The sequence below is a fragment of the Falco peregrinus genome, chromosome 1, assembly GCF_023634155.1.
Source record: "Falco peregrinus isolate bFalPer1 chromosome 1, bFalPer1.pri, whole genome shotgun sequence".
NCBI classification, from domain to species: domain Eukaryota; kingdom Metazoa; phylum Chordata; class Aves; order Falconiformes; family Falconidae; genus Falco; species Falco peregrinus.
This window is the reverse complement of record NC_073721.1, coordinates 31,569,023-31,591,027: the sequence shown is the minus strand read 5'-3', so window position 1 is coordinate 31,591,027 and position 22,005 is coordinate 31,569,023. Positions and strand designations below refer to the sequence as shown.

General features: G+C 42.3%; 1 protein-coding gene across 1 annotated transcript in view; it reads right to left on the bottom strand.

The window, feature by feature from the left end:
• SORCS3 (sortilin related VPS10 domain containing receptor 3) overlaps nucleotides 1-22,005 on the bottom strand; it is a 304,161-nt gene that overhangs the window by 202,342 nt on the left and 79,814 nt on the right. Inside the window, exon 2 of the mRNA XM_055809927.1 lies at nucleotides 7,303-7,370. Coding sequence (XP_055665902.1) covers nucleotides 7,303-7,370 — 68 coding nt within the window. The remainder of the gene's footprint in view (nucleotides 1-7,302; nucleotides 7,371-22,005) is intronic.

The window sequence follows — 22,005 nt, the reverse complement described above, 5'->3', positions numbered from 1 at the left end:
GGCAATATTAATGTGATTGCTTGTTAAAGCAAGGAACCATCAGAAAGTAGAGGTGTGAACCTTATTATTCCTTGTAGAAAAATCCTGTGAGATATAAAACTAGGAAAGCAATGGGAAGGAGACAAATTAAACTCCTCTCCAGAATTTGGTCATATATATACTTGAACAAAATAAAAAATTAAAGAACAAATCTTATTTTTGTTGCCATTACTGATTTACCTAACTCTAAAAATTAGCCCTGGATTTAAGATAAGCCTATTAATTTTCATGATTGGTTCCCAAACCAAGCATTTAAAACAGTTTTAACTCACATTACCCATTTATTGCAATGACACACCTCCTTCTATTTTGAACTGCAAAGAATGTATGCTCTGGACACCAGCTGTGACTGTCTAGGACATTTAAGGAGGGTTAAACCTATGGTCCATTCTGTTCCTCTCCTTGAATTTTCTTTCTTTGTTTTTCTTTTTGGTTTTTTGTTGGTTTTTTTTTTTTTTTAATTCCCATGGATCTTCACATTCAGCTACACACAGCCAAGCAAATCCAAACAATCCCTTATATACATTTCCTGAAGTTCACAATAAAATATTTGTTTAGGTCTTTGGAGGGCCACAAGTGAAGGATAACAAATGACTTCAAACCAGAAAAGCATTCTGAATCAGGTCACAATTAGTTACTTCAAATTGCTTCACTTACACAGCTGGATGAGGTGGTCAATGTTTATCACCACCTGATAACCAGCAACTTCTAACATTCTTGTCACAGATAGACACCTAAACCAGCAAACACAAGGAAGCTAAGCCACCCCCTTATTGCTCTTAATAGCTACGAAAAGAGCACAGAAAAGCCATTGTATGTATAGCCTTCTGTGAACATTTAGCACCCCTACAGTGTAGCCTGATGCAGTGCTCTCTAGACATGAATTTCTCTCCTTGCTGATACTCAACAACTATTTTCACCTGTAAAGCTTTCTCTCTTGCTTCTGCTTATTAACTAGGACCCACTTTCTGATGCCTGCTGCAACACATGCACAGCTGGACAAACACAGGTGTCAGGAGCCTCTGCCAAACCTGGTATGTCAGCCTGAGCAAGAGAACAAGACCTGTTTCTCAGAAATAAGCAGGAATTTAGCCATGAGAGCAAAACTGGAATTTTCATTTGCCTCAAGAATGCCACATTTTCTATTCTTCACAGCTAGTGACTACCTAGCTTTTGGGGTCAAGGAACTTCTCTTTATTAATTAAATGACCATGATCTTCATTTGGCAGCAGCTAGCTCAGGAACGGGCCAACATGCAGCTACTCCGCATCTCCCAAACAGTTCAAGTGTGGCTCCCGTGCCAAGATGGCATCTATGACAGCCACGCTTTGCTGAGCCAGGGTAAACTGAACCACCTGCTGTGAGGAAAAGGCAAATCAGCAAGAATACTAGAGGTTAAGAACTGCATTATTCTGGGATATTGCTGAAGGCCCACACTAACTGCAACTCACGGTGCTAGGAGCCCTGAAGAACAACTCTCCTCTCACAATGCAGTCATCTGCTACAGTTCCCCATTCCATTACCCTTAGTTCTTCATCCAACAGTCTGTACCTAGCAGCTCTCAACCACAAAGATTTTGACAGGTGGCTCCCATAGCCTGAAAAAACCAGCCATCGTTGAGCTAGGCTATTTATACACTCTAACAAACAAAAACAGTGGAGATGCCAAACTTGCGGGCATCCTGATTTTCAAATCCAAAAGAGGTCAGGGATGTGCTTGCACACCCAGCTGGCTCCTTTCTTCCATGCCCTGATGGCTGACTGTAGATACAAGAAACCCTCCTCCTCAGAGCACAGGATTTCTGCCCTTTGCAGTGTTGTTAAAAAATGTCAAATAAGATGCCATAATGTGAAGCATTACTACTTTGACAAAAACCTTCATTAATTTTATGCCTGAATACAGTCCTCCAGAAAATAACATGTATCTAAGATGCATGTTGTCAGCATAAAAGTGAAAAACAATAAATATAATCAAATTTGACAATACTGCAGGGAGTTGACAGCTGGTCATGGTGCCTGTCTAGAGACTGCTTTTCAATACAGCAAATTCCAGAAAAATTACAATGCCCCATTGCAAAAACTGTATTGAGCAAGAGGTTGTGGCACAAACCAGAAGTTGGCATTCCCAGCACCACAGTCTAAATAATGCATTGCCACTGGGATGGAAACACCCTTTTGAAAAGGAAGCTGTGCCATGACCTCTTTCAGGTTTAGCTTGTTTCACAGAGAATGATACGGAAATTTGAGTCAAGCTTACCGAATCTCCTGATCCCTGCCTTCTTACTCACCCATCTTAGAGGCTGCTACATTTGGAGCAAGAAGGGTAAGCCCCAGTTCCCAAAGAGGACACATGGCACTACACAGCACATTCACCATTTCACACCTACGGAGCAGCCCTATCTGTAACCAGCTCCATGTGCAACACACAAACCTAGGGCACAGAAATCAGCATGAGCTGTGAAACTTTGCAAAGGCACCAAATGCTAGTGGTACTCTGAAACATGCTCATAGTGTCTGCAGACTGTGGAAGACTTAAGAGGCAAGGACACAGGAGGACACAGCATAAAGCCCTTTAGTAATTCAAACAACTGAATGAAAGAGCAATGCAAGACATAAGGCAGCTTGCAACCAAGCTGAGAGGTTTTACTCCTCTCCGCTCCAAGCTAGAGTTACAGCTGCTGTGTTTTTCAGCTGTCTGTTAAAAAGCTAAAAGTTGGTTGTTGGCGTTTTTTTTTTTTTTTTAAACAACAGAGAGGCTAAGACAACAGACCAAACTTCAGGCACAGCAGCCACAAGAGTTAAAAAAATGCTTAGGGATTTTTGACTGCTGCCATGGAAATATAACTTCTTGGTTAATAAACAAGAAAAGAAGATGGAATATATGTGAAAATTCCTCCATCAGCATTTTAGTCTCTTAAGCAGAAAGAGTCAGTCATGGTTTTGAGTACAGGTTAATGCATGGGCCAGCATTATGTACCATCAAATAATTTAGCTGGGACCACAGCCAGAGGAGGGGGACTCCAGAGGACCCATCAAAGGTGAGTAAAATGGTAGCGGGAACTCAGAGCTGACACTTGCAAGTACTTGTGCTTTGAAAGAAAATCTGAACTGCTCCCCACTGCCTAATTAGCTGATGTGTTGCAGTCATGGCTATCACATTGATCGTAAATACTGCTCTGCTAACTTGCGCATCTCCTGTCTGCTGGATCGCCCTGTTGTCACTTTGTCTTCATCTGAGATTGAAAGCTCCCTTGGGATGGAGATGTATCTTTTTAGCTACTGCAATCCAAAAAAATATAACTGTTCCTAGATACTAAAAAAGGCAACAGTGGAAAAACTTTTATTCCAGTTACCTTAGCAGAAATAACTGCTCTGCCCACACTGGCTGAAACAGTTGAAAACATTTGAAATATTATAATAACTTTAAATACTTATCCAAAATGTCACATTCACATAACTGTATCTCAAAACTGTACATCTTAAATAGGAAACAGGATTAGCAAGAAGCGAGGAAATGTTCACAAGGCTTTCCTGCTTGTAAAACCTGTGAAATCTAAAAGGACCACAGAATAAGGAGCTCGATAAGATTCCACTTATTCACACTCACAACACAAGAAGGAAAAAACTGGAGAGCAACAAGATTTGCTCATGAAAGGACTTGCTGTCTACCCTACAATCTACAGAATTCCTCATATAGTATTTCTGAGCATAGACCTGAAACCAAAACTCATTTATCGCAATCACAATTTCTATGGGTCAGATCTGCAAGCATTACAAGCACACACACCTTAAGAAACAAGCCATTGAATAGGCTTCCCTTTCTCTCCTCCTCCTAACAAAATTTGCCTGAGATTTTCAACAGAAAAATAGGCCAAAAACTACAAAACACTCAACTGTTGGCTGTGAGTGGTGCCTTTTAAACACCATATTTTGCATATCTAACCCTGTCATTCTCCTCTTCTCAACAGATGCTTTCTTGAACTACAATCCCTGTGAAGCAGCCTGGCCCCTACTCTTCACCGAGTTCATATTTCATGACAGATCACTCCTGTGTGCTTACAGTTCATCACGGGCAATGAAGTTTGATGCAGGGACCCTGGCTTACAGAGAGTGTTTGGGAATTAGAGGTGCTCCAACAGCACTTCAAATCAAACCCATATAAATTTATAGATTAAGAGGGAGAACTGTTCTTATTTTGTTGATGGAGAAGTGTTGGATGGGGTGAGAATACTACAGAAAGCATATGCACAACGCTTAATCCTTAACTTCTACTTAGAGCAGGCAGGATATAGCCGGATTCTCAACTACCCAGTTAGATATTTTTCTAGGCAATGAGAACTGATGAAGGGTTGGCATGCCTGAAGAGCTTAATTTTCACAGTTATATTTCCTGACCTAATAAAAAACCTCTCTGCACAAATTCTGATGTCTCACACCATTACAAGTACAACAGCTTCCTTTCATAGGAGGAAAACGATCACCACGACTCAACTCAGTGGGAAAAAAAAAATATCCAAGCCACAACTGACAGGTATCTCTTGTGACCAAGAAGAGATGTGGTATTTGCAAGGGGCAGGGGCTTAGCTGAGTGGATGTAGGGATCTTTTCCTTGAAGCTGGCTGATCCAGTATCTGTGTTCCTGCATTCAAACGCTGACTAGCATTTCCTCCATCTAAACTCGTATCGCCCTGATATAGAAGCAGCTCCCATCATAACTTTTAATTCTCCTCTCCCTCTCTTGCTCCCTTTTTTAATTACATTCAGGATGTTTTCTTATTGATTTACTTGTCTTTGTATTTAGATGCAGAGATTAGAAATTTCTTTTATGTGGCAATTCAGTTTTCCATTAAAAGAAGCCTCACACTATAACCCAGGGGAAACAGAGAAGATTTTGATGCATGAAGCAAGCAGAGGCAAGATGATATTTTGAGATTGCATTGCACTCTGCTCTATGCACTCTAGCATCCTTTGAAGCACTGCCATGTGATCCATTGCTCTCTGCCACAAAAGCCACTCCTCTCTCATGGAAGCAACTGCGTTTGCCAAGCATTCAGAATAGATATCACGCAGCTCCACTGCTAAGATGGGTAGGACTCCCGGTTAGCAGAAAGGATGTCATATTTCTGGAATACATGGGGTGCCAAACCAAAAAAAAAAAAAAAAACAAAACCAAAAAAAACCACCAAGCTACCAAGCTCCTGGAAATGTCCAGACCTTCTTCTGATAAATACTTGATAGCTGCATTCACTTTGTGACCCATCAGTTCTGGGGGCTGAATGATGGCTATGAAGAAGTCTACAAAAAGTAACTAAGGAAAGTAAACCTACTGCTGCCAGGTTTAAATTCACTCTGCAAAGACACATCCTCTTTTTGAAATTTTCAAGGTCTCAAACACTAAAAGAAAACATTGAAAAGTACCAATTTAAATAATGCAGAGACACAAAGGTCTTCATGTGCAAATAGAACAGAAAATCCTGAGAAAAGGGGTCTTTCTCTTGGCTTATTACTTCCACTTAGTACCTGTTTGCATTTCTACTGTGTCCTTTCCAAAGAAACTCATAGCTCCTCTCTGACTCCATACTCCCCTGCAAAGTACAATATGGCTTAATCCTGAATTTTCCAGTTGGGAAACTATGGTTTAAAGCCCTGGAGCTCTACCTACTAGCTTTTATACTGAGCTTTCCTCCCTAATCTTGGGAGAGAACTCAGGAGGTTCTGACTTCCCAGCATACCTGAGTCTGTGGGCCCCACACTGGTCCCTATTTCACTGCAGGAAAGGTGCAGAAGTGTCCCAGAACACACCACTCTGGGAAAACTCCAAAAGGGATGGTGCTATCACCTTTCTGCACAGCTGAGGTAACGCTGCAAGTTCAGTATTAGGACAGGATCTGCCTGCTTGTTATATTATTTATGCAGAGCAAATTGCTTGGCAATTACATCTAAAGTACAATCACAGTGCCATTTGTACTTGTTAGGTAAAGAGGCAAAAGTTTTTTTAGCATTTTAATACCTTGAAAAGTACCAGGATAAGTGGAAATTACTGTATTCTCTCTTATTAGCTGCACGGTTATTTATACTTTTGCAGATTACCATGGTACAGCACAATTAGGATTTGGAAGCACTGTTCAAATTGAGAAGTTTCAAGAGCTCTACTGAACAATTGACCCTTAAATACATTAACTGGAATAAACCTGCAGCACATGCCCAAAGTCTGCTCCAAACAGGGACTTTAAAATTAGCTGGAAAGGAAGAAGTACAAGAGATCATCTGCCAAGAACGTGCTCACACTTGGGGCAATGGTTGCAACACACTGCAAGTTCCACCAACTACACTTTCCACAAGTTGTGCAATAGCTGTAACACACCAGGTAAATCTGACACAAGGCACTTGGTCTCCGCAACCCCTGGCTACATTAAAAAAAAAAATCCTTAGGGTAAAAACACCTAATAACAACTCCGTTAAAGGCAAACCCTTTCCAAACCAGAGGCAGGTTGTTAGGAGGAAGAGCAATCCCCAGCAAGTAGAAACTACTAGTGATTTCAGACATCAAGGAACTGGCCTGCTTCTAGTGGTGAGTTTGAAGGGGGTTGTATAAATATTTATTTATTTATTTTAAATGCACAGTCATACTTAAAAACACACATTCTGTCCAGCAGCATGCTTCCCCAGGCCAGGACTCTCCATCTCCCATGCCAGACTAGAAGCATGGCAGGTATATAACACACTCTGAGTCTAACCATAGCAGAGAAGACACCAGCACCTCACTGTGACATCACTAGTTATTTAGGGGCTACTATCCTCACAGCCCAAGGCAACACAGATTCACTGCCAAGATGACCGTCTCAGCTCACAGAGCTGAGGAACACGGCTCAGATCAGATTATATCATGCACTGTGCTGGATATTGTTCTAGCAAGCATGTACCATTTATAGAGACTGTTCTTGTTGCCAGTCTCACAGCAGAAGCTCTGAGGAATGAAGAGCCTTGTCTAAGGACACTCAAAGGCAAGAATGAAGCCAAGCTCCACTGTGTCCAGGGAAGTGACCTTACATCAATAAACTCTCTTGTGTGCAGACTCCACTTCATTAAAGCAATATGAACATATTAATGTCTCCCTTTTCCAAAAAGCAACTCCAGTTATCTTAGACTCCCTCCCACCTCCTCCCTGATCAACTCAGATGCCCACCTTGCTCTGCCTCCAGTTTTACAAGAGACACAGTGCAACCCCTCCATGCCAGTTGCTGTGGTTTTGACAATTCACTTACCTCCACAGTGAACTCTCGGTAACACTCCCCAAGTTGAAGTCGTACAGCTTTGTCAGAATGAGAATCACCTAGGGAGGGGGAAGGGAGGGAGGAAGAGAAAGGGAAAAGAAGGGGGGGGGGGGGGAGAGAGAGAGTTTCCCTTTAGACTGTGTAACAATACACAAGGCATCTGAAATCACCCAAAGGAGAGTTTAGCATTTATCCATTAAAGTTGAGGTATTATAGGATCAAGTTTTTAAAAAATTAATCATTAGCTTAATGTATCATGTAACCAGTAACATTTATTTTAATCTCAAAATGTTTTGCATTTGAAATCAAGCATGCCAACAAGAAGTAATCAAACATTGTAAGCCGCTCCCTCTACAGCAATGGTTATTCAAGGTCAGGGTGGAACCAGATGTGCCCTTATTAACAGCTCAATCAGAAATTACAGTCAGCTTTTCCTGTTTCTCAAGGTGCTACCACAAATTGTTGAGTCTCCACGGAAATAAATGGCAAGTTTGTTTACAAAGATCCCTACCTACCCAGCAAAACAGTCCCTTTTGCCCAGAATGAGCTTTGCTGTTCCCTGTTTGCTGTCACTGACTCTAGGAGCATGGGAATTTCCACAGGCTATATCACCTTTCTGCAGTGGTAAAATAGAGGGGCACAGCATAACATTCAGCTTTGACACTGAGCAAGACAAAACTTCAGCTGTATCTAGTGCTCAAGGAGAGTCAGAGCCTTCAGGACCCACTGACTAACTTTCTGGTGAGCCATGAAAATTCTTGATTCATGTCCTTGCAAAACTGAGGTAGAAAGAGAGGGGAGATAAGCAGTACATATCTCCTTTGTGCTCTGACCTCAGATTTCACAGGTAAAAGTAACCCTCCTAGTTACCAGCTACACTGCCCAATGCCCCTCTCTCCCAAAAAAGGCAGCTATGCAGTGCAATAACTTGAGAGCCTCTGAGCAAGCTCCCAGGCTCAGATGGGATGGGAACTTCTGCAGAAAAAATAGAGGCTCTTTACTAGAAGTTAAAACCACTGGAGCACCTGTGCTCCTTGATTTTTTAGCATAATGTCACATAGTACATTCCCTTGGATTCTATGGGACCAGCCTCAGGAAGAGCTCTTGGGCATCTCTTCATTTTTGGTTTGCATCATTTTAGCTTTTCAGCATTGTTTCCTCCTTGTAAGATTCAAGGAGGGTGGTTTCCCTTGCAGCTGCTTTGGGTTTTATTTGTTAACGGGTACTTCACAGCTAAAAGGTAGGTCCAAATGAGAGATGTGATCCCAGTGGTTGAGTTTGTTAATGTTCTCCAATGCAACAAGGATTTTTGCTACTACAAAAGCCACATCGTCCTCCTCTCACAGCAGTGGGACCCACCACACCTTTCATTCACGTTTCCCAGCTGAAAGGCTGCTGGGTGAGGAGTTTAAAGCTTTGCAGAAAAATGCCAAAGGATTAGTCAATATCACAATGGCTGCAGCAGTCGGTTCAACTGTCAGCTAATACTGAGAAGAGACCTGTTCAAATTGTAAGGGACCTTCGTACGTGACTATGCAGCCAGTGCCAAGCTTAATGGCTTTAGAATAGATGCTCTGAGCACTCCTCTCTCTACTGGATTCACTTTTCCTGTCCCCAATTTCATTTTGTCCCTTTATTTCCCCACACAGAGACCTTTAAGAGGAAGATAAAAGCCAAGCTGCTTCCAGCAGGGTCTGAAAAGAAACCTGCCAGGCAGATTTGAGTCAGCATATGCGAGCCCATGTCAGCCGAAATCGATGCTGTGCAGTGCAGAAATAAGGACAATATCCTTTTTATCACAATTTAAACCCTGCACACACCTTCCCATACAAATGGGAAGAGCCAGCTGCAAGTTGCACCAACCAAAGTTTGTATACCTCCTCCCCTTACACCAACCGAGGGAAGCAGTGCTGCCTGCTCCCAGCTAAAACCTGAGGAGAGTGATATTTTTAGGATGTTCCCTGTAGTCCCACAGGGGCCCCAACAGGACCCCTCTCAAGGCTCTCTAGGAAGCATTGCACCACAGCACAAGTCCTGTCCTACCAGAAATTACACATTCCTTAACACTTACAATTGTGGTAAAGTTTCATAAAGTTATTTTTCCAGTTTCAGAGTCTAATCATGTTGAAGCCAGCAGGATGACTTCTGCTGAGTTCAGTGGATCCTGGATCCAGCCCTAAACATATTAAATAAAATCTCCGTGTCCTGGTCAATTTTCAACAGAGTAATTCTACCTTTAGTCGCAACTACAACTAAAGGCAGCATACGTACTCTTCCAGCTCTTTGTGTGTCTCTTCCCAGATCTGCTGTGCCCTGCATTTTTGAAAATGTCACTTATCTTTTATAAACCTTGCAAACCACAGGATAACACCAGCTTTACAGGAGTGGGTTGAATCCTACTCGATTTCTGGGTATAAATCCAAAGTAAGAGCACATTGTTTAGTACAGCTTTTCTGGATTTTTGCCCAGGATGACTAACAAAAATCCAGTTCTGCCTGCTGTTAATGTGTGGAAAGCAAAAGCATGAGCATCCCTTCGCAGTTAAATCTCACAAAGGGTCCCAAGAAATAGCAGGAGTTGCCTGTGGCAGTGGTAATACATAGTGCGGTCACCTACAGCAACCCGTCCATAAAATCACAACACTGCTGCCCCACAGCCCCAGATAGCCTTCACCCTGTCCTCACTTGCTTTTGAAACAAGACACTCCAGATTCAGTAAGGGCAACTCTTGCAATGGTTTGGGAGTTTGAAAACCAGAGAGGATTGCAGAGGCTGAACATGCAACTTTCCCCAGAAAAGCTGTGAAAGCACGCTCCCCACAACATGCCCCATGAGACCACGGAGCAAATGTAACTACTAAGGCAGTGTCACGTGCGGTTAAGACACAAATCAAAGCCCGAACGGCACGGCTGGATCCCGAGTTGTTTTCACAGGCTGCTTTTGGCACAGCATTGCAAAGGAAACTTCAAAGCACTCCAAGAGGCTGTTCTGAGGCCTTCACATCATGTTGCCCCAACTGTGCTAAGAAACTAGAAGCAGGGATATCAGGGGCAGATGTGGGTTAGTACCGGATTTTCTAAGACATTCTATTATTTGCATGCTTTAGTTGAAAAGGATGGGACAAAACATAAGGAAAAATGGACGTATTTTTCCAAAACTGAGTTCCGATAGAAGAAAAAATGAAAAAGAAAAAACCCTCATTGACTCAAGCTGAGACATTTGATTCTGATTTCTACTTTGTAGTTGAAGAAGCTTAGCTTGTTTTTGTCAACACTAACACATAACCATGGCTTTTCTGTGCCAAAGTAATTGTGCATGAAAATCTTGACAGTTTTTATTTTAAAAGCTGAATTCAATAGGAAATTGGAGTTTTCACATTTAATGTACTATTTCAAAAGAAAAATAAACATTTTCTTCCCCTAAACTAAGGGAAAGCTAGAATTGCCCCACCATAGAAAATGTCCAGTCTTCAACCTAAACTAAGATGAAAACATTTTTTCTCTAGGGAAAAGAAATAAAAATTTTAAAAGTTCCAAGTGTTATTGATTCAGAAACAACAAAAACTTAAGCATTCTTTAATCAAGATAAATTCCCTTATAGTGCCAAATGAAACCGTTTCTGTTCATCAAACCAATCTCCCCAGAATTAACTTCAGGTCAGCTCAATACTAAACCATGTTTTTCTCTGGGGTCATACTGCTCACTCCAGGGAATACAGCTCAGATGTGAAATTTCCACCCCCCTACCCCCCCCCCCCCCCCCCCCCCCATCTCCTATGGGCCAGGCTCCACACAGCCGAACGGCACTTCCCAGGACACCCGGGGGCAGGTGTCCCTTGGGGCAGCTCAGCTGGTCGAGAATGAAATAAGCACATGAGAATGAAATGTCCTGCACAGCCTGCAGGACAGTGAGGAAATAAGCCAGGCTGAATTACAACTCCCTTAAGGCAATACAAACCCTCTGGAAAATGCAATTTCAAGCTGAGTTTACACAAAACTAAATGACCTGAATAATTCAATAAATTGTTTTGGTTTTCTACACAGAAGTGGGGATAGAGAAAGGATAATCAGAAGAAATATCTTTTCTTTGGAAACAAGTAACATTCCAAGTCCTGCAAGAATTTCCTTATACGCTTTATTTTACACACATGCCCCTCCACAGTCCGTATGTTTTCATTGTGCAGAAACTACCACTGTCTGCTGAATACCCTGCTATAAGGCTCGCATGACAAAAATGCCAACCTCTGTCAATTAATTATCTTCAGTGACTTACACTGCAACACAGATTAAAAGTCTCTGGCACTGAGAAATCCCACCAGCATGCTGTATAGTATACTGAACCACTAAATCCACATTTAATAGGATGGGCCACTTCTCTAAAATAAGGCCAGCATGTCTCCAAGACTGCCCAATCCGGAACCCTTGAGTCTTGACGCAATTTGGCTGGCAGAAAAGCACAAAACAAAATATAATCAGAAACAGTAGCCCAGGTTTCATTCTATCTTGAAAACACATCCCTGAAGGGATTCCTGTTGTTCAGACAATTATTAGGAATCTCTGAGCCCATAAATCACAAAAGTGCTCAGAAGCTCTTCAGAGTATTTGGTGGCATAACAATCTTTCATGCCCATAAAATTTTACTATGAAGGAAAATTACTTTGGTTCATTAAACCCTCCTCCAGATCTTGCCAATTCTAAACTGCAAGAGTGCTTTGCATATACGCCACAGTGGAATATATAATTCTTTTTCCCACAAATTCAAGTGTAAAGGCATTGCAGTTCCCTCAGCAGGTTGCCAATGAACTTCAGGACAACAAAAAACTGCCACATCAAAAAGGCAGCCACGCACCTGTATCAGGCGGTGCTTGTATCAAAGACAGGAGAGAGAAGAGCACAGCAGCCAGAGAGAATAGGTGAACATTTCAGGTAGACATCTGAAAGGCCAGCACTGATCCACTTCAGGAGATTCATCTTCTAAGTGAACTGGCTTTATCAGCACAGAGATCAACACAACACATCAGTATCCCTATCCACGTATTTACCAAGCATAATCAATAATGAGCAAAGGGATAAGCACCAGGCAGCGCACAGCACAGCAAAGAGATCGCAGACAGATTTACATGTGAAAAACGAGAGCTCTCCCACTCACTCTGGTGTGCTGGGATCTCCATTTCCTACCTACAGACCTAGTTCCATGATCTTTACAACAATTTCTCACCCCTACACCAGCCACAGGAAGCTTGTCTGCAATTTTCATCTGCCTTGCCCCAATCCATAACAGAGTAACAGCACCCGACAAGTAAATTCAAATATGAACATCCACACAGTACTGGGAACCAGTATCAGTAAATTGCTCACAGCTGAAGGCAAATTAGCTTAAAATGCTCTGGGATCTAAAAGCCAACAGCACTGCTCTATGGGGATCCCTAGCTGTTTCTTTATTTTTTTGATTGGGTTGGGGGGGGTTGTTTGGTTGGGTTTGGTGAGGGTGGGTGATTTTTTTGGTGGTGGTGGTGGCGTTTTTTAAGGCACAAAATTAATAATTAAATATTAGCTGATCAACATAATCACGAAGTTATTCAGGGTGATGAATATGCTAAGTAAGGAGGCCTTTCACATAATCTCTGCATTCAAAGCTAGTTCAGGCAAAATCCACCAACACCAGCCTAATTTTCCCCACACAAACACTCAGAAGATGGGAAGAGGATCATTTATATGTTCAACATACACTCGTGCTTAAGTGTGTGGTGGGTTGACCCCAGCCAGCAACTAAGCACCCACGCAGGCCCCGGCAGATGAGCGAGGGAGCCAGAAGAGCAAAAATGAGAAAAATCTGTAATTCCAGACAAATACAGTTTAATAAGTGAAGGAAAGGGAGGGGAGGGAATAAAACACCACGCAAGCAACGCAAAGGTGGTCACTGACTGCCTCCCACAGCAAACCATTGCAAAGCCAGGCTCTGAACAACGGCTACTTTAGAAAGACTGCTCCACAGCTGTTATTGCTGAGGATGATATCGTATGGGACTGAATACCTCTTTGGCCAATTCAAGTCTGCTGTCCCAGTTATGACCCCTCCTGAGCTCTTGACTGCCCTCCCCCCTACTCCTAGGGAAGGCAGGGTAAGAAACAGAAAACCTGACACGGTGAAGCACTGCTCAGCTATACCTAAAACATTGGTGCAATATCAACACTGGTTTAGCAAAAAAATCAAATCGTAGCATGACCTGGGATGCTCTGAAGAAAATTAACTCCATTCCAGCACAAGTATTTTCCTAGATCAAGGTACAGTGGTTCTCAAAAACAATTACTACATAACTCTGGTCCCACCAAAATCACTTCACACAAATAGACTCTCAAAAACATATGCATGCATGTGTGTGATCACACTACACACCATCACCATCCTCATTTACCTTGGAGGTCTAAGTGCTGTTGCCAATACTCAAGAGTGCCATCTCCAGTTGTGAGACGCATATACCATTATTACAAAGCTCTCAGGTGAGGAATTTAAATTCCACAGATTCTACAAGCATCACCACTGTGAAATAAGTCAAGAAATGTCATCTTTGTTTTACAGATGAGAAACCAGAGGCAGAGAGAGATGAAGTGTTTCTCTACATGGGAACACTCAGAAAGAATAATCTAAATCAACTTTTAAGAGTTTGGTTCAATTCGCTTTGCAAATACATCAGAAAAATCAAATTAAAGACCACTTTACTCTGAAAAAATGTCTCCATCCAGAAATTTAAATATCTGAAATAATCCACTCCAAATTAATTAATTTAAGCTAAAGTGCATCACCTGGAATATAAAGCACCATTCCAAATTCACCCACAGTAATAGAGCGATTAGCAAAAAAAGGAACACATACACTTTTAAACACCAATCTACACCCTGCCTGGTGAGCACAGCTGAAAAAACATTATCTCAAGCTATGAGCAGTTAAGGAATAGCAGCACATCCTAAAACAGAAGAAGAAAACAACAGAAGCACTAACAAGAAACACAGGCCAAATCCTGACTGCTGGAAATCAATGGCACTTTTGCAAGACTAAAGTTATGTTAACCTAAGCAGCAGCAAAGTTTTGTGGGTGGTTTGTTTTTTGGGTTTTTTGGGTTTTTTTTAATCTGTAAAGACATAAAAATGATCAGTGGGTGACTTCAGGCTATGCAGGCAAAAGAACCCTCTGAAATTGAAGAAGACAAGCCCCAAGATCACACACAAAAGCAAAACATGTTCCAATGAACCTGTGATCTCCAAACAGCTGAGACTGTCAAACGTGTCCTCAAAACAAGAACTAGTAACTAAAAGAAAGCTATTCTCCTTTAATCCTCCGTTGCCTGTGTGCCTTTTCACTTTCCAGTATGAAAACTGCCACAGTATGCTCTTTCTGTCCCCTATCCTCCTCCCTTTCAATGTAAATCAGGCAGCAGAATAAGTGGCAGCCAGAGCCCAAGAAGTCTTCCCATGAATTCCCCTGGGACACCGGAGACAGATCACATTATCTTCACAAACAAGCCCTTGGGATGTAAGCAGCAGTTTCAATTTTCCTTGTACAGGGCTTGCGGTGAATGAACACAATGCGGGCATGAGTGGGAACAGGACACGACACCAAAAACCCAAAAACACTACTACAGTGCTTTGCAGAAAGAACCAGCTCTAGAAAGCCCAGCTCCCTCCTCCTGCACGACTACCAGCAGGAGCAGAGCAGGAATCCTTGTACGTCGATCCTCTATTTCGGTAATTCAAGGGCAAGCCCAGACTGTCAGAGAAAAAGCACCCATTGGCATCAACACTGAGACACCTCTTCCAGTATCATAGGTTTACCTTTCCAGACTCATGCAAATCTAGAAAGGATTTTGAATTGAACCCATCAGGGTCTTTCATGCTTTTGGTTTTAAACATTTTGGTGCAGGGACTGTAATTTAGGGTAACTTCAGAGGTGTCTTGCACATATGAATCTATGCCATGGTTGTGAATGCAGCTGAACACCACCACCACCACAGCAATGACTAATGCCTCCAGGACTCAGAAGAGGAATCTGACTACAATGTTTAACAATAACATGGGAAAAGAAGTCAGATTCTCCTCCTCCCAAACCACAGACTCCAAGTATCACCCAAATGAGGGGTATTCATAAGTGCTAGCTGTACAGCGTCTGCAAGTCAGCCACATTGCCCTTCCATCTCTACTACACACCAAAAATTGGACAAATCTCTCACACAGAAAAAGAAGAAATGTTATTTCCTTTAAAAATTGGTAAATCCTGCCTGAGTTTCAGCAAATATACCTCCTGCATAATTACATGTTTACCTTTAGTGCACACACACACAAAAAAAATTACAGCCACATTCTTAACACCTCCTTCCTAAAGAAATAAAAGAAAAGCCTCCAGCAAGGTTAACAACCCTGAAAGAGCAGCTGGATTCTGTTGCAGAGGCTGCAGTAGAGCCCTAAACAGAGCTACCAGGTCAGATCACAAAGCCTTTGTCCTCTTTGCGGGGGAGGATCACTCCATAAAAGCTAAGTATTATTAGAACTATTAGCCACACAGCATCAGGAGAGTGTCTGGGAAAGGCATGGTGAATTAGCCACCTTTTTAAGAAAAAACATGATAAAATACAGGAGACATTTAAGCAGAATTCCAGACCATTAGGAATAAACACACTGGAGGTGAGGGTGGACACACCAATATACTACCAGCAGGCTTGCAAGTAGCACTAGTCAGAGAAGTCAAGAGACAGAAAAGACCCCCAGGTTATCTGACCTATCCCCCTGACAAGGCACAGTTATGCTCCACAGAATCTTCCCAGCTTTTCAGGATGGCCTTGCTGTACATAAATACATGTTCCCACCAGTAAAGACATCTAGATTGCTTAAAATAACAGAAGCTTGAGCTTTATCTCTGTGTAACTCAGTTAAACATAAATACAATCTCTCCTGGCAGGTAGTGATATGATTTAAGGGTCCCCTATCATACATTATTAGAGGTGATAGCAAAGAACTCATCATTTATTTTTATTGATTCAGCAACCCACACTGGATCATATCTCCCAGTTCTTTCCGTTTGCTAAGAAGCCTCCACCAAAGCCTTGGGAACTTTAGTTTTGTCTTTTTTCTACTTTTTTGTCTTCCTTTTAAAGCTGTGCATGCACATGCCTATCCAAGTTCAAGAAGCAAATGAAAAAAAAGGCCCCAGTTACCTTGCCAGCTCCAATTGGTTCTTGTTCCAATTATCTCCTGATACCATCTAGGAACCAGCAGATTTTGTGCAGCAGTTTAACTCTGTGGAGTCACACACCTGCTGAAGGGCCATTTAAAGCTGCTGACATGGGGACCTGAAAAGAAGGAATGACTTGAACTCCAAGTGTGGGTACACTACCTTCACAGGACAGGTCTCAAAAAAAAAAAAAAAAAAGGAAGGTTGACAGAAGGTAGGACAGCACAGCCCTTTGAAATGGTATAAACTGCCAAGATAGGTGAGGGTTTTCCTTGAGGACTGAAGACAAAACTGACTGGTTCTGTAAAGGAAACTAAGTGTTGGGGAATTTTGCGTCTAAGCCATTTCTGAAAGGAAGAGAAGACAAAGCTCCCGTAAAGCTGATTTTTCAAGAAAATTCAGATTGCTTATTGTTCTTCCATTTCAGGCTGCAGGCTCTATTCAGGAACTCTCACTCCTCTCACACACACACTCCCTCTTTTTCTCTCCTCCTCTCTACCACATATATAAATACTACTGATCTTCCTCAGATTCCAGTTCGCAACTCAAATCACTGGTGTTGAACAGAGCACAGGCAAGAGATTCCCTCTCTTCCCAGGGACAGGAAAGAGACTAAAGAAGCTGCTGAAGCCCTTTCCAGCCTCTCGTCTATGACCCAAAGATTTACTTGTTCATTTGGAAATGCCTCACTGCTGGCTCGGAAGAACAGCAGCAGGGAATTAGGTGCCACGCCACAGAAACACATGCCAGTTGTGCTTCCTAAAACATGGAGCCTCACCACCAACGTGACAGCAAGAGAAGGGTGCTGGAGAAGCCACCATGTCAGCAGTGCAGTCTGGTCACTGACCTGGCACTCAGAGTGGGGGCGAGCCTCCCCATTCTATTCCCAGCTCACCCACCCACAGACATTAATTTGTGATGACAATGTTATGGTGAGACAGTATTATTCAATTTTTAACAATATTACCCTGAGAAAATATTCTTCTCCCTCCAGGGGAACCTGTCCAAAAGTTGGACTTTCACAGACCTTACCATAGAAAGGAAAGGATGTGCCTGTTCAGAGAAATGCCCTTGTATCTTCTTTTAATTGCCAGTTAAAAGACCTTCCACACCTGCCACTGAATCCTTATTACCAACAAATCCAAGTACCTTGGGTTTTGGCTTATTCCCTTCCTCACCACATCCCAGGGAAATAAGCATTATTGCTGTTTGCCAGATGACAAATTTAGGACAGAGGGCAAGAAGGCAAAATGCACAAATTGTTCTATTATGGTTCTGCAGATACCAAAGTCCACACTTAGATTTTCCCCCACATTTACTGCCCAACCGCAAATGACTGTATCATCATTACAAAACTGTTCAGCTTTGGGCCCCTCACTTCTAGGGGGACACAGAGGTGCTGGAGCGTGTCCAGAGACGGGCAACGGAGCTGGGGAAGGGGCTGGAGCACAAGTCTGATGAGGAGCGGCTGAGGGAACTGGGGCTGTTCAGCCTGGCCAGGAGGAGGCTCAGGGGGGACCTTAGTGATATGACAAGAGGAAACAGACTCAAGTTACACCAGGGGAGATCCAAGCTGTTTTTTAGGAAAAAATTCTTCACTGAAAGGCTTGTCATGCACTGGAACAGGCTGCCCAGGGAGGTGGTGGAATCACCATCCCTGGAGGTGTTTAAAAAATGCAGACATGCAGTGCTTAGGGACATGGTTTAATGATGGACTTGGCAATGCTGGGTTAATGATTGGACTAGATGATCTTAAAGGTCTTTTTCAACCTAAATGATTCTATGATTAGTATAAAAACATGATTTAATTGTAGTTCTTTAAATACATGTTGGTAGAATATTTATAAATTTAATAAGTTGGGAAAGTGAAATATGAGAATCATCACTGAAAGAATAAGGTAAATATATAAGTGATAGTTTGGAATATCTGAGTGAGTATCACAGGCAACGGGTCAGTCAGGCTGAGCAGGACACAGGATTGGAAAATGCTGGAGGTAGGAGACAAGCACGAGTCAGGGCTCTCTGCAGACAAAAGGTCAGAAGGAATAGTTAGAGTGCTAACTAGCCAATTAACATATTTTTTACATTATTATAGATTCAACAAAGATTAAATGATCTGATTATCTTATATATTAAGGCAATAAAAATGTAGTCTGTCCAATTGCACTCTTCTGACCTTGAACCTATGTTTATGCAGCAGTTCCTATATGCAGATGCTCAAAACTACTTTGAAACTTAGTAGCTCAGCTGTGGTAAGGTCAGCTCTGCCCTCGCAGCATCTTTTCCTACTCCATGTTCCTTTGAACTAATCTTTAATCTTGATTTCAATCATTTTTATTATATTTGTCTTCATTTTTATTCTGTCTTCATCATGTGCATACATTTCATCATCACTACAGTGCCTGAACTCTTTGTGCCATAGCTAGATAGTTGGTTGGTGGGGGGTTTGGGTGTTGTTTTTGGTTTCAGGGTTGGTTTTGGTTTTGTTTGTTGTTTTGGGGGTTTTTTTGGTTTGGTTGTTGTTTGCGGGGGGGGGGGGGGGGGGGGGCTGTTAGGTTTTTCTTTCGGGGGGGTGATCATTTCCTCTGTGTGTTGTGTCATTAAGTAGTTAAGCAAAATTTTTTTCATCTGCTGCTGTGAAAACACACTCACTCTGGGCAATTTCCTTTCTTTGTTCCTGTGCAGAGCAGCTCCTTGCTCATGCCAAACACCCCACCACCACCACCACCCCCGAGCCCTGATATTATCTCCTTTGAAGGGCCTCATCTAGCAGCCTTTTATGAAATCTAGCTCACTAGGTATTTACAGAAACTGGGCTGGGAAGGATACACCAAGGTATACATCCACCACATTGAGCCAGCCAGATGTAACATCCTCCCTCATCTAAGGGAAATAAAACAAATTCTGTTCTTCCTGTGGAGTCCAGGACAGCTGTGCTAACAGCACATGACACTAGCAACAGCTTCCATGATATGCAACAGAACAGAGGACAGAGAATTCTTCAGTTCAGGATTCATCTTCCCCCTTCTTTATGAGGCAGCCAAGCTTCAACACCATCCCCTCCAGAGAGCAGCCCTAAGCACAGGGCCAGAGCTGTCTGGATTCTGCCTGATAACCCAGCGAACTTGTATGGGCCAGCTGATGGACATCCACAGTCAGCAGGTGCCATGGTGTTCAGCTCTGCCTCCAGCTGACACTTAACTATTTCAGACTGCAGCTACATCAGCAAGAAAGAATGGCCATGATCTGTATCACAGTAGTCTGTACATAGCCTCACCACAGATAACGTAGCCTCCCAGAAAGTGGAATAGGAAACGTGACCAGGTGTTGTCCTGTCTGCCTAACAGAAGGGACACACCGTGTTTTCTCCTCCTTCATGCCTGGACACAGAAAGACTTCAAAACTGTGAATTCAAGGGACTGATGGGATGCCTTCCTCCAGAGCAGGCCCCTAAGATGCCCTACTATGGGAACCTAAGTTAGTGCTAAGGATTACTCCAGGCAGCAAGAGGCTGCAACATCCACACTCCATGGACTTAACCCTGGGATATACCCAGGGCCTAAGAGGGAGAGCAAAGGCAGATGAGGGCCCTGAACACCCAGTTCAGAGCTCTGGTTTGTCACTCAAGCCAGACAATCCATCTTTCAAAGCAGCCAGTTACCAGTTTGGTGCCTGCCAAGGAAATAAAGCTTTGGAAGAAAGACACAGATAACACAATATGAACATTTTTCCCCATCTGAGTACTTCCTAAACACAGGTAAAATATATTTGCTTAAAATCTGATCCTGTAGGAAAGAAAAGGAAAAAAAAAAAAAAAGAAAAAAGCGCCCCACACTTCTCTGCCCCCAAAAAAACCTGTCCTCTCAAGTTCTGGCACCAACTTCAACAAACTTAAGGGGAGGGGGGAGCATGGAAGAACGTGTCAGGATTCACAATAAAAATCATAACTTTTGATGTCAGCTCAATATTGCAGTTTGGGGGGGCAAATTAAGAAAAAACCCATTCATCTGGTTTTGAGCTCTGTTAGAAAGAAAATATATTTTTCCCACTTAGAAATACCTTGTACTAATGTCTACATGGCAAGATGTAGAACAGCACAGTTAAAGCTGTCAAGGGCAATTTTTCTTACAGACTTAAGTGTTCTGTTACTTAAAAAAAAGAAGCTGAGAAAATAGAGGAACTTGAATTCAAAGCTCCTTTAATGCAACATTATGGCTGAGAATTTCAAAGTTGAAAAGGTAGGAAAATAAGAAGTACATATTGTATGTCATGCACATAGTATAAAAGAGGCAAATCACCACTGCAGAAAACCAAAGTACTATTGACTTCTGCAACCCTTTTAGGGTTGGTTGGGGCCCAGGGGCATTTGGTCAGTTGAAAATACCTACTCACTCCATAGTGCACCCTCACTGCAGTAGAAAACTTTCAGAATGTTTGACTTTGTGAGATCTCTCTTTCTTTTACTTAGGGACCTAAAAAAAAAAAAAATATCTTTGTTTGGAGCTAAAAAATTCTTGCCCTCTATTATACAGAGAAACTGAAGCACAGTCTTCATTTCAAGCCACTGCCTATATTCTTCCACATAAGAGAAGACTCAGGGGGGACCTTATTGCTCTCTACAGCTACCTGAAAGGAGGTTGTGGGCAGGTGGGGGTCAGTCTCTTCTCCCAGATAACAAGGGCCAGTCAAAAGGAATCAGCCTCAGGTTATGACAGGGGAGGTTTAGATTGGAGGTTAGGAAGGATTTCTTCACTGAAGGGTGATAGAGCATTGGAACAGGCTCCAGGGAATCAGTATCCCCAGAGGAGTTTAAAAACCATGTAGATGTGTTGCTTAGGGACATGGTTTAGTGATGGACTTGGTAGTGCTGCGTTAACAGTTGGACTTTATGATCTCAAAGATGCTTTCCAACCTAAAAGATTCTATGATTCTAAGACCAACAGCAAGTGCTCCAAAAAGAATCTTTAGAAAACCCATCTATTTGGAACAGTGTAACCTGTTGTAAATTCAAATATACAACATAGCAGAATGAAGGTACTCCCCACTCCAGTCTTTCGAAAAGCAATTTATGCAGGTCTCTCCAGTAACTACACGAGCACAAGACCAATTTCAACAGCTCTACAGTTCCCCCCATGAGACTACTGTTGTCAGAGCAACTCTCATTAGAAATTTTATACTAAAAACAGGCATCAGGGACTCAGCCTTAAACAAAGCTGTCAGAGCGTCATGGAGTCCTCCACTGCATCAAAGAGCTCAAGTCATCCCTCATTGCTGCATTTTGTTTTTCTTAAAACCCTAGCTCTTGGAGGCCATTAATGACCTAAAACAAAAAAAAAAACAAAAAATCCCAATCTGAGTTCTTACTTTTCTGAATTCAGAGGGTTTCTTTTAAAATACACTCAGAACTCTAAAGTCTTTGACTTCTGCTTCCTAAAACACTGTACATCTCATATACTGGGGTTTTTTGGGGTTTGT